The sequence below is a fragment of the Periophthalmus magnuspinnatus genome, chromosome 22 (genome assembly GCF_009829125.3).
Source record: "Periophthalmus magnuspinnatus isolate fPerMag1 chromosome 22, fPerMag1.2.pri, whole genome shotgun sequence".
Lineage (NCBI taxonomy): Eukaryota > Metazoa > Chordata > Actinopteri > Gobiiformes > Gobiidae > Periophthalmus > Periophthalmus magnuspinnatus.
Window position 1 is genome coordinate 24,636,247 of NC_047147.1, and position 14,933 is coordinate 24,651,179.

The 14,933-nt window shown below is 41.2% G+C and overlaps 1 protein-coding gene across 1 annotated transcript in view; it reads right to left on the reverse strand.

The window, feature by feature from the left end:
• The window catches only part of LOC117390139 (A-kinase anchor protein 6), a 56,566-nt gene extending 44,454 nt beyond the window's left edge, over positions 1-12,112 (reverse strand). Inside the window, exons 1-6 of the mRNA XM_055230941.1 lie at positions 11,916-12,112; positions 11,368-11,539; positions 3,423-3,532; positions 2,643-2,781; positions 1,198-1,686; positions 327-623 (exon numbers count right to left, since the gene is read on the reverse strand). Of these exons, the coding sequence (XP_055086916.1) occupies positions 327-623; positions 1,198-1,686; positions 2,643-2,781; positions 3,423-3,532; positions 11,368-11,539; positions 11,916-12,112 (1,404 nt within the window). The remainder of the gene's footprint in view (positions 1-326; positions 624-1,197; positions 1,687-2,642; positions 2,782-3,422; positions 3,533-11,367; positions 11,540-11,915) is intronic.
• Between the last annotated feature and the right edge of the window lie 2,821 nt (positions 12,113-14,933).

A 14,933-nucleotide genomic window follows, 5' to 3' on the forward strand; every position in this document is an offset into this window, starting at 1 on the left:
GACTAGAGAAGGACTAGAACAGGACTAGAGCAGGACTAGAACAGAACTAGAGGAGGACTAAAGCAGGACTAGAGTAGGACTACACCAGGACTAGAGGAGGACTAGAGCAGGACTACAGTAAAACTACAGCAGGACTACAGCAGGACTACAGCAGGACTAAAGCAGGACTAAACCAGGACTAAAGTAGGACTAACGCAGGGCTAAAGCATGACAAATAACAGGGGTAAAGCAGGACTATATCAGGTCTGACTAGATAATATTTTCACTCCCTCCCTCCTATCCCATCACTAATTCCTCCCCCCTTCTCTCCCCCCTCCGTCCCTCACCTGGTTGGCTTTGCTCCTGTAGACCCAGGGCTCAGAGCTGGATGGTCTAGACTCCTCCGCTGATGCCTCTAGGTCTGAGGAGGTTTGACCCGCAGTGGGGGAGGGCAGAGGGGAGTCTGACTCCCCCATCGACTCCCCCCTGCTCTGGGCGTGAGACTGCCTCCCCTCCACTTCATCCACAGCACACAGGGGGCTGTCCGAGCTCCCTGTTCCCGCAGATGAGCTCCTACTGTCGGGTGGAGCCGGCTGTGAGACCCCTGTGGAGCTGGTGCGACTCTGGAGGGGTGCGATCGTGAGCTGAGAACAAAAACAAAGAGAGGATTTGAACTTCAATTAAATGTTTGGACAAAATATAGCTTAAATCAACACTCAGTCAGAAGAAAGACTGATTTTTTTTCTAAGCTTGGTATGAACTACATCAATCAGTAATCTATTTAATCTAAACCAAGCTAAACCAATTCAAGTCATATTGATAGATCACAATTTATCATAAAAATATCCAATGTCTTCCTCCAAAGTCTGAACTCCAAATCACATGGCTTGGCTGTAGATGTCTCCATTAAACAGACCCAAGTCGCTCACTGAAATACTGGAACGACGGAACCTCAATATGATTCAAATTGGATTAATTGCCTGGCCTGAAACTCTTCAGACTAAATTGGATTTAAAGCAGGACTGAAAGAACTGTGTAAATGTTTTGGACCAATCAGACCAACAGAAATGTTGACCTATTTTAATATTGGTTTACACAAATAAACTAAACCAGGAATAAACCAGCATTAAGCCAGGACTAAGTCAGGACTAAGCCAGAAGTAAGTCAGAAATAAACCAGGAATAAACCAATATTAAACCATTCCACTGTTTCACTGACCTTGTTCTGTGAGTAAACCTCATCCAGCTCCAACCAGAACCCGTCCCTGTCCGGAGTCTCCATGGAAGAAGAGGGACTGTGGCTGACCTCAACCCGAGTTTGGTGTGTTGTTTTGGGGTCTGCTCCTCTGGACTCCCCCTGGTCTGGATCTGAGACCAGAGCTGCTCTTTTGGGTTGAGACTGATGGGTGGGCGAGGCCTCTGTGCTATGGCTTCTTTTCACCCTCTCATTGCTGCAGTGTAATGTTGATGATAGTTTATCCTCCTGTCCCGATGCGTCCCTTTTGTCTGTATTTTCTTGATGGAATTCGGAGTCTTGTGGTTCATTTGGCCCCTCTTTAAGCTGGTTTTCTTCACGTGTTTCGTCACTGGGGCTGTAGTCGCTCAGTTCAAATGCAGTGATGCCACAGTCTAGAGAGAAATAGTCCTGACTACAGCGAATGGTCAGAGCTCCACAGTCGTCCACCTCCGTCAGGTCCTCCAAACGAGTCTGGGACAAAGAATAAGAATAAACAGATTTAAACAAAATGTATTTAAAAACGATGGTGAATATTTCTCTTGTTTTCAACTATCTGACTGACACCAGGGTATATTTAACACTGTTTAAAAAATAGTCACAGCTGTGTGAAATTTCATTTTTTTTTTCTATCCATCTATCTTCTACTTTTTGACATATTCTGCAAAATTGACTTTTCAGAGCCATGTTATAATTGTTTTCCATTCTTACTTATACGCAAGAAGTGGGGCATTGTCAATATTGTCTTCTTTAATACAAAACACTACTACTCCATTCAAATAAAATACGTTTGTGATATTAAATTAACTTCTTAGAGACATTTCAGTCTGTTTTATTGTGTAGTAGTTTAACTTAAAACCACAACCTTTAACCAAGGTTGTGTTGGTTAAAGCCCTAGCTAACCTGCTAGCCGCCACATTCCAAACAGGAAGTGAGCATGGGCATGTTTCCAATTCACTTTCTATTGAAAAACCGTGGCCCCTTTAACTGCTGGTGTTAGACTCCTCCTTTTGGTCTTAAAACATTTGTATTAATCCTCTCTACATTCTGGAGGTTTTGATATCATTACTTGGTCCCTAAATCAAGATATGAACATTAATACCAGACAAATCAGGCTCCTTCTTTCCCTGAGGTCGCTCCTGCCAGCATGAGCAACAAGTTTGATTGACAGCATTGCTAACCAACAGCTCCCTACCAAATTAGTGCTGTGGGCGGGAAAGAGCGTTACCTTCAACAGCCTCACTTCTGATTGGCTCTTTGGTTGCTACGATACTTGCAGTCAAAATCACAAATATGTATCTTGGCTCCAAATTGTCCACTATAGCCTCTAGCCTCGGTGAGCTTCATTTGACTGGAGCCAAACGCTGTGGGTGACATCTCACTCACTTATTCCACTTCTCCATATAATCTAGGTGTGTATATAGATGTACCTGGCTGTGTTGGTTAAAAGCCTGTAGAATATCGGTCTGTCTGGTGAAATTCCCATTGGAGTCTTGCAGACCTTGAAGAAGTCTCTCCTTTAGAACCAGGACTGAGACTCTGAGCTGGTGCCACAGCAGCTGCACACTCCTGCAACAAAATGTACAAAGAATACCATCATAAAACAGAGTACAAAGTAATTACAATTTATCAAGAACAATTTATCAACTAATTATTTATAAAACAACATAAAATACAGAAAATAGTGGTATAGAATTTGAAGATGTGATCATTTCAGATGGAGGGCAGGGCCCTATATAATTATGGGAGATTCATGTTTAAACAAAAAAAAAAAAAGAATGATCCACAAATGTTGAAAGTGGTTTTTAACAAGTTAAATTTGTTAATTTAATAATCATAATAATCTGACAATACTCATGTCTTTGGGGTTGAATAATGGCACCACTTTCTGAAGCTATTGTGAAAAAAAATCATCACTTTTGTTTATTTACACTGACAGAGAAAATGTTGAACTTTGAGCCAGTTTCATGTGGATAGTGCCAGTAATTAGAGATATAAACAATAAACCAGGTCAACACATCTGCATCTGACAGTTACACAGCAACTCCACCTGAGGATCTGACCCGTCTCAGCTCAGGTTAAACCAGAGGCATTCTTTGATGTTGTGATGTTCCTTGAACACAGCCTATACATACTAAAAGACTAAATACGTATTAACTTGTCACAAGCCAATTTATGAAGCAACAGTTTTGCACAGAGCAGAGGCTGACCTGATGTCTACGATGATGTTGACGGAGTAGGACAGAAGCTTTAGGGAGAACTCTGTCTCCAACAGAGCGTGGATCTGCTCCACATGGTCTGAGATGTCCTCACAGATGTCCTACAACAAAACAAGATTTATGTTAGATTCAGTCAGGACTGAACCAGAACTGAGCCAGGAGTAAACCAGGAGTGAACCAGGAGTGAACCAGGAGTGAACCAGGAGTGAACCAGGAGTGAACCAGGAGTGAACCAGGAGTGAACCAGGAGTGAACCAGAACTAAAACCAGAGTAAACCACTTAACAAGGACTAAATAAAAAGACAAAAGCAGAAGTAAATATAGACCCCGTGAGTGTGAGTAATGTCCATGTGAAATTTTATTACAAAAAATCTCACACTTAATAAAAGATTCCATGGGTTGATTCCAGAGTGTTGAAAAATTAGCACCGTTGCCATAGTAATAATAAAGTCCTCAAAATGTCACTTATGAACTGAAAGCGCAAACCCATTAATAAAACTATTTGTTGTCATTAAATGTTCATATATAAACAACCAGCAGAAGAAAGAAGCAAGGTAATAATGAGTCCATGACGCCACATGAATCTACTAATCTCAACGGTTAGAATGGTGAAGTGTCTTGCTCAAGGACATCACCAAACTTTGTGCCTGAGCTGCACCACCGTTCTGCACTGCACCACTGTTTCTCCAACCCTTTAATAAGCCCTAAACAGGAACATTAACATTTCCACAGTTCACACAGTGTTTCCAATTCCTCTTTAATCCTTCAGTCTATATTTACCCCTCACCATCAGAGTCACATGATCTTTGGCTGAGAGACTCACACCACAGGGACAGAGACTGGGCTGAACTGTAAGTCGACTTAAATACGGGAGTCAAGCTTAATCGATAACTGTGACTGTTCAGGTCAAAATTTGAATCATGACAACTTTAAGTCAAGATGGAGCCATTTCCATTCAATCAAAAAAAAACAAAAAACAATTCATGTAAAGTACTTTTTTACGCACTCTCAACTTGACTTTATCTTTCAGAAAGTTTATTTTCATAAACCAGGTCACAAACTGCAGCAAGTCAGACAACCGAAATGAAAGAAAATAGAAGATTACACTGTTGTTTAGTCAATCATAAAACCATTTCTATGATCAAACCAAATATTGGACCCAAAAGTACTAGTAAACTGTCTGTAAAAATCCACAATAAAAACAGAGTTCATTCACAAATCTTTGGCTAACCAATTTATGCCTTCATCTTTGGTCGATGTAAATTCTTTCTAATCCTAATAAAATAATTACTCGACTAACATAAAGTTCGGTTGACTTTGGCTGAGACAGAGACAGACCCAGAGCCGGACTGTAACCGGACTATAACAAGACTATAACAAGACTGTAACTGGACTCAAATGTAGGTCGCACACTTCATTTCTGGCTGACACACTGACCGCCAGAGCCCAGCCAAACCCACAGGACAGCTTGAAATGAATACAGCTCCTACCCCCTACCACCATGACTACAGAGGTACACAAATATATACAACAGCAGAGAGGCTTGACCTCAGCGACCGGGACAGCAAAATATATGGATTCAAAGGATCTGTAACTGATTTTTTTCTGTCTTAAAAACATGAAACACAGAATTAGCTTGTGTTTAACAGTTTGCAGTGTTCCAAAGTTATTCCTCACTCACAGTTACACATTCAGAGCATCCTAATTATTCAACACAATAAGTTTTTAAGTACTTTTCACAACACTCACCCGCCAAAGTGGAGCTTTGCTGTAATGATAATGCTGACAGCAACTAGCATGCTAACAGCACTACTTCCTGGTTTACAGACAGTAAAGCTCTTTATAATCAGGGATGACTATTGTTAAGGATTTATTAGTACAACTACTATTATCAATACTGCTTATCAATACAATATTTTAAGGGTACTCTTATCAGTACTTTTACATAAAAAAAACACCTGATGATGTCACAAGGTGTAACAGAGTCAGCATACAAAATCAGCTAAATTAATACTTTAGACACACACACAGAGTTAAAGCTCCACTGCAGAACATAACTGAAACAACTGTGAATGGAACAAAACACAACTCCAGGGATGTTTCTGAGGAGAACACTACATTAGAACAAATAGAATCTGCTCTATAGTTATAATCTTTGACACCCGTGGACCAACATGTTATAATTTGGTCATTTTAAAACACAATATTCATCTAAAATGACTTAATACAAGAAACAAGTCAACTGACATTCACACATGACGCCGCCAAATCCCATGCATATCATCGACTGAGAAAATAAAACTGGAAAACAAAGTTAGTACATCACAGTGGGCGTGTTCCAGTGGCGGCGCAAACAGGGGTTCATCATCAAAATGGCGTCTTGAAAATACGGGATTAAAGACTGCTCAAACATGGGTCACTGAAAGTACAACTTCGTGTGAGTAAATGGTGGAGGGAAACAACTATAACATGGTTAAAAGCTCTGAAAAGTCTTTGAATAACAGTTTTGCTTTGATAAGTCAATGTAATTTACCATAGAAGCTGTAATTGTATGGAATATTAGTGTTTGAACATAGTGCCATCCTAGTTTGCTCTGCCCTTGTGTTGCTCTTGAGGCTCGTAGTGTCTCTCATTTCTGTTTTGAAGTGTCTTGTCTAATGTTTCTGTAATGATCCCAGTGGGTTTGTGTTTAAAGCTCTGTCCCCAAAGACGTAAAAACATAAAAGCAATGCAGCGCTCGAACTGTCAGAGTCTGCGGGGAGAACAACACATTCAACTCTTCCGCACAAGTCTGACAATATCACCATCTACGCCCATCACATGAGGGGTTGTGGGTTAGACTCCTGATCTGTGTGTGCATGTTCTCCCTGTGTTACTGTGGCAGAGTGGTTACCCTGTCTCCTCCCTCTCACCAGGAGGTTGTGGGTCTATAAACAGTAATGCATTTCATATAGACTTTTGGTTTATTTCACACAGTTCTTAAATTTGTCCATAATTTTGAGGTTAAATGACTTTGATGGCTGTTAATAATTGATCTAAGTCCAGCGGTTTCTTCTTCAGTCTTGTCCATCGGTGAAATCTCTCACACATCTTTGACACTAATTGGTTGAAATCAATGAGTCTCCATCAAGCAGCGTTTTCATCATGTTAAACTTCAGAAGGTTTAAAGTGCCAGAGTCCAGAGACGAGACAGAGCGCAATATGTACGGTAATAACCTTCAACTGACGCAGATCAAAGAGGGAGAGGACTAGACCAGGACTGGACTAGGACTAAACCAGGACTAAACTAGGACTAAACCAGGACTGAACCAGGACTAAACCAGGACTAAACCAGGACTAAACCAGGACTAAACCAGGACTAAACCAGGACTGAACCAGGACTAAACCAGGACTAAACCAGGACTGAACCAGGACTGAACCAGGACTAAACCAGGACTGAACTAGGTTTGAATAAGGACTGAACCAGGACTGGACCAGGACTAAACCAGGACTGGACCAGGACTGGACCAGGACTGGACCAGGACTGAACCAGGACTGAACCAGGACTGGACCAGGACTGGACCAGGACTGGACCAGGACTGAACTAGAATTGAATAAGGACTGAACCAGAATTGAACGAGGACTGGACCAACACTAAGCCAGGGCTGAACCAGGACTGAACCAGGACTGAACCAGGACTGAACCAGGACTGAACCAGGACTGAACCAGGACTGAACCAGGACTAGACCAGGACTAGACCAGGACTAGACCAGGACTAGACCAGGACTGGACCAGGACTGGACCAGGAGTAGACCAGGAGTAAAGGGATAAACCAAAAAAAAAAGAAAAGAGTAAAATAAAGCAGAATTAGAAATGTCTACAATGGTACAGACACATTTTTGAGATTCTGACAATATTTGAAAAGATAAAAATTCTAATTGCTTTTCAAAATGTTCTCACTTTCATTGTTGTTATTGGTTTCAGAATATGGGGCCTTGAACAGTGCTTGAAAGGACAAAATGAAGCATATTTAAGAGTCAGTGGACCAAGTCTGAGCCAACTGACAAATAATGAATAAATGAATCCAAAAATACTGGTTCATTCCTGCTTTAGTCCATTTAGACCATTTTTCTAATCATAAATCCAATTGTTTGCCCAAAGTGAGTTACAATTTACATAGACAGTGTAACACGAATAACAAAACATGGCTTAAAGATGCACTAAGTAACTTTTCTGATGAAAGGGTCTGCCTGCTGCTTGACTCAGTGTTATTTCTTTGCCGGAATATTCCAAAATATGCAATAAACTTAAGAGTCTGTTATTATGGGTGTTTTTATAAGTCAAAAATACATAAAAAAAACATTAATTCTTACTGTGAGCGGGGTCACCTCTCCACAGATCTTACCTATAACTTGACCTGGTGGTGCTATTTGTATGTCTTGATGGAGATAGATAAGCTTAATGTCATAATGTGGAAAATTCTGGGCAAAGCAATAACATCTCCATGGAGACAAGCAGGTGACTGACCCTCCACAAGAAAAGTTACACAGTGCTTGTGTCTCTATATGTTATAATTTGCACATTTTAAATCACAATATTCATTTAAAACAACTTAATAAAAGAAACATGTCTGCTGACTTCCGTGTTACAAAATTGCAGTGTCCAATGGGAGGAGACGTCATCACAAACGTCCCTCCCTCCTATGGCCCTTTGGCTCGCTGCACATCACACGACTGAGCAGCTTTTTCATTTGTACCAAAAATGATAACACTAAACATCAAAAACACACCTGGAGTTGTGTTTTGTTTCATTCACACATGTTTGAGTAACTCTTTATTATCAGTCTGTCTACATCTCCAAAGCTCAAAATGCTCTGCTCCACCTCGTGATGTCATGAAGTGGTAGTTTTCAAGTTAACACCTATCTCTTACCTTCAGTTCAGCAGAGATTGGCAATTACAGGGCTGAAATGATCCAAATGATTCTTATGAAACTATATGGAGTTTAAAAACACAGTGGAGCACTTCCTGTATTACCACATGATGACATCACAAGGTGGAACAGAGTGTTTTATATTTGAGACAAGAACTCAGCGTAAATATGCAGGGTTTGTTGTGTTAAACATGTGTGAATGAAAGACAACTCCAGGTCTGTTTATGATGAGGAAACAACATTAGAAAAGAGATCAGAGAATAGTGTAATATGGGACTTTTAAGGTCTAAATAAACATCGCTCTTAGAAACACGCCTTTGGTCCTACCTCCTCCTCAGTGTGTTATTCCTCCAGCTACAGCCCACACTTTAAATCCATTTTCACCATGAGGTTTGTTCAGACTGAGTCAGAGTTTAGCTCCATGTGCTCGAGTGCTTCTGTGAGGGCTCTGACCCATTTCTGTGCAGGACTTTGGGGGAGGGACACAACAGTTACAGGGGGGTTTATTTTTGGAGCGTCTCACGTTCAGACATAAGGGCAAACATAACTACAGCAGTTTAGAATGAAAGTCAAGGTTACAATTTAATAACAGAACCTGCAGACAAGTAGTGACAAGTGATGGCAACTCAATGCAATATGACAGTGCTGCTTAGAACAAAATTAAGTCAGTTGGTTAAATATTTAACATGGAATACAATAAATTATATGAAAATGACACATTTTAATTCTTCATAGTAAGAATTTCAAAGTAGTTTCAGTTGTGTGTTGTCTTGTCATAATCAGAAGGTGAAAACAATAGACTTAGTGTAAATGACTCGGCTCCAAACACTGTCTCCACCTGTTGTTCATGTTTTCCTGCAGCTCAAACACATTTAGCTTTTCTCACCTTTGACCCTGACTTTGACCTGAACACATCTACAAACTCTAGAGGAGAAACTATTCACACCTGCCCCAAACTCTTTCACTCTTTTATACTGTAAACAATGTGTGAAAGATGTTTTCTGTATGCTTCTAATGCAGTGGATCCACTGGGAATTGGTTCTCAATCAGTCAACCTCGTTAAATAAAATCTTATTTAGAAAGTCTTATTAGGTGACTGTTTACATGAGGTAACTGTGTGAGACAAACAGCTGCTCTATTGACAGCTGTGGATAAGACACGTGTAACAGACAGGGGGTGGCCACTCCAGCAAAAATATATAACCACAGCTGTCAGTAGACACACATGCATGATTTAATAAACAGGAAAATACTGAATCTGAACTGGTCAAATACTCCCAGAATCGCACACATTTGAACATGTTTGGGCCTAAACTACAAGGTTAGCAGCTTTTACATAGAATAACACACAGGGAGGGCATCTGGCACACAGGGAGGGCATCTGACACACAGGGAGGGCATCTGACACACAGGGAGGGCATCTGACACACAGGGACATTTTAGAACATGTTTGTCATATTAACTGTTCACACTTACACAATACTACATCAAAATTGGGACTAAACTGGGACTAAACCTGGAACTAAATCTGGACTAGGACAAGACTAAGTCTGAAGCACCCTAAGTGAACCTTCTGGTCTCCTCTCCCCCTTGCCTCCTCACTTCCTTGTTCTCTGACCTCCTCTCCTTCTTGTCTCCTCGTTCCCTTGCCTTCTAGCCTCCTTGTCGCATTACTTCCTTGATACCCTGCCTCCTTGTTTCCTTGTCTCCTAACCTCCTTGTCTCCTTACTCCCTTGTTTCCTTGTCTCCTCTCCTCAGTCCCTCCCTGTTTTGGTCCATTCTCAGGATTCCTGTGTCACAGCTGAGGTGAAATCACAGACAGAAATAAACCAACAGCTGAAACTCTGGGTACTGCAGTTTGTCCACTGGAGGGCGCCACACACAAATCTGAGCCCAGTTTCACGTTTTCTGACGCTGTGCTGTAGTGTCCCCATGGATCCAGCAGATGGCACTGCTGGCCTTTGTACAGGTTTCTACAGACCAGTAAGACTCTGAGAAGGACTTCTATGGGGTATTAAAGAGGGGGTATTTTACTTCTATGGGGTATTAAAGAGGGGGTATTTTACTTCAATGGGGTATTTTTTTTTTTTTACTTCTATGAGGTATTAAAGAGGAGGTATTTTACTTCTATGGGGTATTAAAGAGGTCACATATATATATTTAGATCACCATGTTTCTTGTATTGTTTTGAAAATGCTATATTCACGCAAAACAACATAATAACACGTTTAAAATGTTTCACTTCATTTTTGGTACCCCTTACTTTGCTCCCCATGTTAAGTCCTTCCTGCTTCAGAGCGCTATCACAACACAATCAGCTGGATTCCACTAATGAATCTACTTGTGAGCATGTGGGTGGAGCATTAGACTGGATCTTACTGCTAAGGAAAACTGAAACATGCGTGGATGACATCTAAAATGTTTTTTATAAGATGGTAGAAAGAAAAAAAATATAGATTTTGCATAATGTCCCCTCTTTAAATGATTTGAGACCCAAACCAAAACAAAGAAAACACTTGGGTTAACCAGGGTATGCTAATAGTGTAAGATGATTCATTGGAGCTATGAAAGATAGATTATGATGTAATATATGACTAAGATGAGAGCTCACACCTTGGGGTACTTCAATACCCCAAGGTAGGCCCCTTATTATAAACAACTATGGTGTGTTACTTTCATGGACATTAGCTGCTTCCTTCAGTCAGATATAAGCCACCACAGCTTCATCAGAACAAACAAAGCTACTTGAATGACTGGGCAAATGTACAGTCAGCACAGGTTTACTCTGCAAGAAAGTGTGAAGAAAAGTTGGAAACAAACAAACAATTGTGTTTAGCAATTTACAAGGAAAGATCACAATTTTCAGAGATTTGACCTGTGTTAACATTATGGTCGCTATAAAGAATGACCTCTATGTATGTCAAATCTGCTGCTAGTGTCCAACCAGGAAGTAAAATTATAATATAAACTTCACCAAAAAGCCTGTGTAGCCTAACCTGTGCAGTAGACTTTGTTTTTCTCTATACCTTTAGCTGTAACAGGTGAGCGTCAACGTGTCTCCCCTCTCTGTCCTGGGACACAGAGTGGGAGAGCTGAGTGACCCTTTCTCCTGAAGCCCTGAGCCACTTCTCGATCTCGGGTAAATGAAGAACCACCTTCCAGTCAGCTCCAGTGTGCAGAGGAGGGGGCTTCTGACACCTGTGCAGGAAGAGGAACTTTGACTTACATTTGGATTACAGATATTTAAGTACATTCTTTTTTAACCTTCTTGTACTTTAAATGTCAGGTTACAGACGGAATTATGTTAGCGCTCAAATTTACTCTCACATTTGAGCAGCTATTGTTACAAATCTAACATGTTTATTTGACTTTATTTGACTGGATACAGCTCAGAAATGGGGAAAACAAAAGCCTCCCAGCAGTATATGTGCTGTTGGGTTAGGGTTACAGGTATGGAAGACAAACAGGACAGAGATTCTCCAGAAAAGTTACATAGTACAACTTTAATGATGTTGAAAAATATTTACAGAAACAGTAATTTGAGTAATATATCTCTGTATAAGTCCTATATTACCTTTTAGAGTCATGTCCAGTGGTGGTGCCTCTGCTGGCTCCCTGTCGCACTGAGGATCCCTGGTCCAAATCCTGGTCCTGGTTTTGATCGTGGTCCAGACCCGGGTCCATCTCATCACAGGGGTCACACAGGTTTGCAGAGGTTGCCATGGGAGACGGGAGTTCAGGGGTAACTGGAGACAGAGCGACCGTACTCATCTTGACAAATACTGGTGGAGAACTGCAACTGTTGAGAGAGAGAGAAGAGGAGAGGGTCAGAGGAGCAGAGGATGCAGAGGAGAGGGTCAGAGGAGCAGGGGCTGCAGAGGAGAGGGTCAGAGGAGCAGGGGCTGCAGAGGAGAGGGTCAGAGGAAGAAAGGATGAAAAGGAGAGGGTCAGAGGAGTAGAGGAGAGGGTCAGAGGAGCAGGGGATGCAGAGGAGATTGTCAGATGGAGCAGAGGATGCAGAAGAGAGGGTCAGAGGAAGAAAGGATGAAAAGGAGAGGGTCAGAGGAATGGAGGATGCAGAGGAGAGGGTCAGAGGAGCAGAGGAGAGGGTCAGAGGAGCAGAGGATGCAGAAGAGAGGGTCAGAGGAAGAAAGGATGAAAAGGAGAGGGTCAGAGGAGTAGAGGAGAGGGTCAGAGGAACAGAGGATGCAGAGGAGAGGAACAGAGGATGCAGAGGAGCAGAGGAGAGGGTCAGAGGAGCAGAGGATGCAGAGGAGAGGGTCAGAGGAAGAAAGGATGAAAAGGAGAGGGTCAGAGGAGTAGAGGAGAGGGTCAGAGGAACAGAGGATCTAGAGGAGAGGGTCAGAGGAGTAGAGGATGCAGAGGAGCGGGCCAGATGAACAGAGGATTCTTGTTTCCTGAAGCGTGTTGTATTTATATCAGGATTCCCAGTGCAGTTTAGTCTGTTCCAACAGTCTGTTTGATTTCAGGCCTCCCTCTGAGCGGGGCTTTCACAGAAAACAAGCTTTTATCTTCCTCTTACCTCTCTTTTTTCCTCTCTTTTTTCCCTCTTTTTTCCTTTCTTTTTTCCTCTCTCTCCCCTCCTCTCTCTTTCTCTCTCCTCCATCTCTCTGCCGATCTTTCTCTCCCTATCCCTCTCTCCTCTCCTCTTTGTTTTTCTCCTCTTTCTATGTGTGTGTTGTATTATTCTCTCAGCTGAGTCGGTCCCAGCCTGGTACCACACAGCATGTCTCTGGACCCCTAAGAGCAAACACAAGCAAACTTAATATTTACATGTGGTGAGCCGGTCCTAGCCTCAAGTTTCTATCCTACAAAAAAGAACATTAGCGATATAATTAACAGCATGAATGACAACCCAACAGATGCTAGACAAACTTGTACTTGCATATTTAAGAAGTTTTAAGTAGTACATCTGCTCCTTCATTATTAGTGTTTAGCCCGTTAGCTTTTAGCCTCTGCAGAGCCTTTACATCGGGGTGTCAAACTCATTTTCATAAAGGGCCACATCAACAAAATGGTTGTTCTCAAAGGGCCAGATGTAACTAACTGTAAGATAAATGTCACTAAATGTAACCATATTTAATGTAAGATAAATGCAAATACTTTTTAATCTTGTTAATTAACCGTTTCTATATTGATTACTTATTCAAGTTACAAATATTGCATATGGATTTGCATAGATATGAAAAAATTGCTGTTTAACTGTGTATCTAATGATAAACTGAGATTTTAAGACAGTCATACCTTTTAATTTAATTTGTCGCGAGCCATATAAAATGAAGTGGCGGGCTGCATTTGGCCCACGGACCTTGAGTTTGACACATATGCTTTACAGTCAGTATTTAAGTCGCTCTAGTCTTTAACATTAGCAATTTCATACATAATTATTTCCATTTTGATTGCATGCTTCATATTCGCCTGCTGTTTGTGTTACGACACTGTCATTTGGGGGGCAAATAAACTTATCTCATTAGCCACAATCGGTGCTTTCCTCGCCTCACAACAGAGAAGATCAGCTGCAGTCCAAGCACAATCATATCTCCATATTCCACATAAAACCAATGACGAGTTATCATGAACAATACGAGTCCAAAGCATCACTAACACAGTTAAGTCTTAATAAAGTTGAAGCAGAGTATTTTATGATCGCTTTAGGAACAGCCCCAGGTTTTTCGCTAGATCTGGTCCAAAAATAACTGGATAAACATGATGTAATGGGTAATGTTTCTGGTTTCTCTGATAAATACTGATGTTTACTCAATGATTTCCTGCACGGACCCTCAGTTCAGAGCTGTGGTCAGGCAGCAGTGACTCAGGGTTTATCGATCTGTAGTAGAATGATGTCAGTGGAGCAGATAGTGTTAGCATTAGCGCTTTAGCTCGCTTTGATTCACACGAGGTTAATACAGGACACACAATACACAGTACACAAAACAACTGAAACAAGAAGGGAGGACATTTTTAGATTTCAAACACTGTCATTTAAACCAGAACTCAAACAGGTGAAGCAGGACAACAGTGGACTAAATCTAAACACTACACGAAAACTAAACAATTATTGCGCCAATCAATTTAAAACACTGATAACTGTCAGTGTAAATATTTCCTACTTGGACATGTCTTTTCAGTCTCTGTTTTCCACAGTCTGACAGAGGACAGTGAACACAGCAGTAAGAGATGCTGAAGAGGCCAGTGTTAAATGGGTCATTACTAACAGAGACAGAACACACGGGACTGACACGTGAAAGTACTACACACATGCAGTACAAGTACATAGGATACACAAAGTACCACACTGTACTGTAGAGACACACGCCTCACTGAACCAGGACAGGACCCTCTCAAACAGGGAGTCCTCTGGCAGGCTACATAAGAACTCAAAACTGAAATGTGTGACGGGTAGGTGGTTTTTACAGCCAAATCTGACAAATGTTGTGGAAGAGATTTAAAATGTGATGTTAAAATCAAGATTCAGTTCACAGAAGGAGTTTGAGTTTGAGTCAGTGAAATTATTTAGAAATGTCTTCTGCAAAGAACAAAATATACTGTTGTTATAAAGTAAAATCTTGTT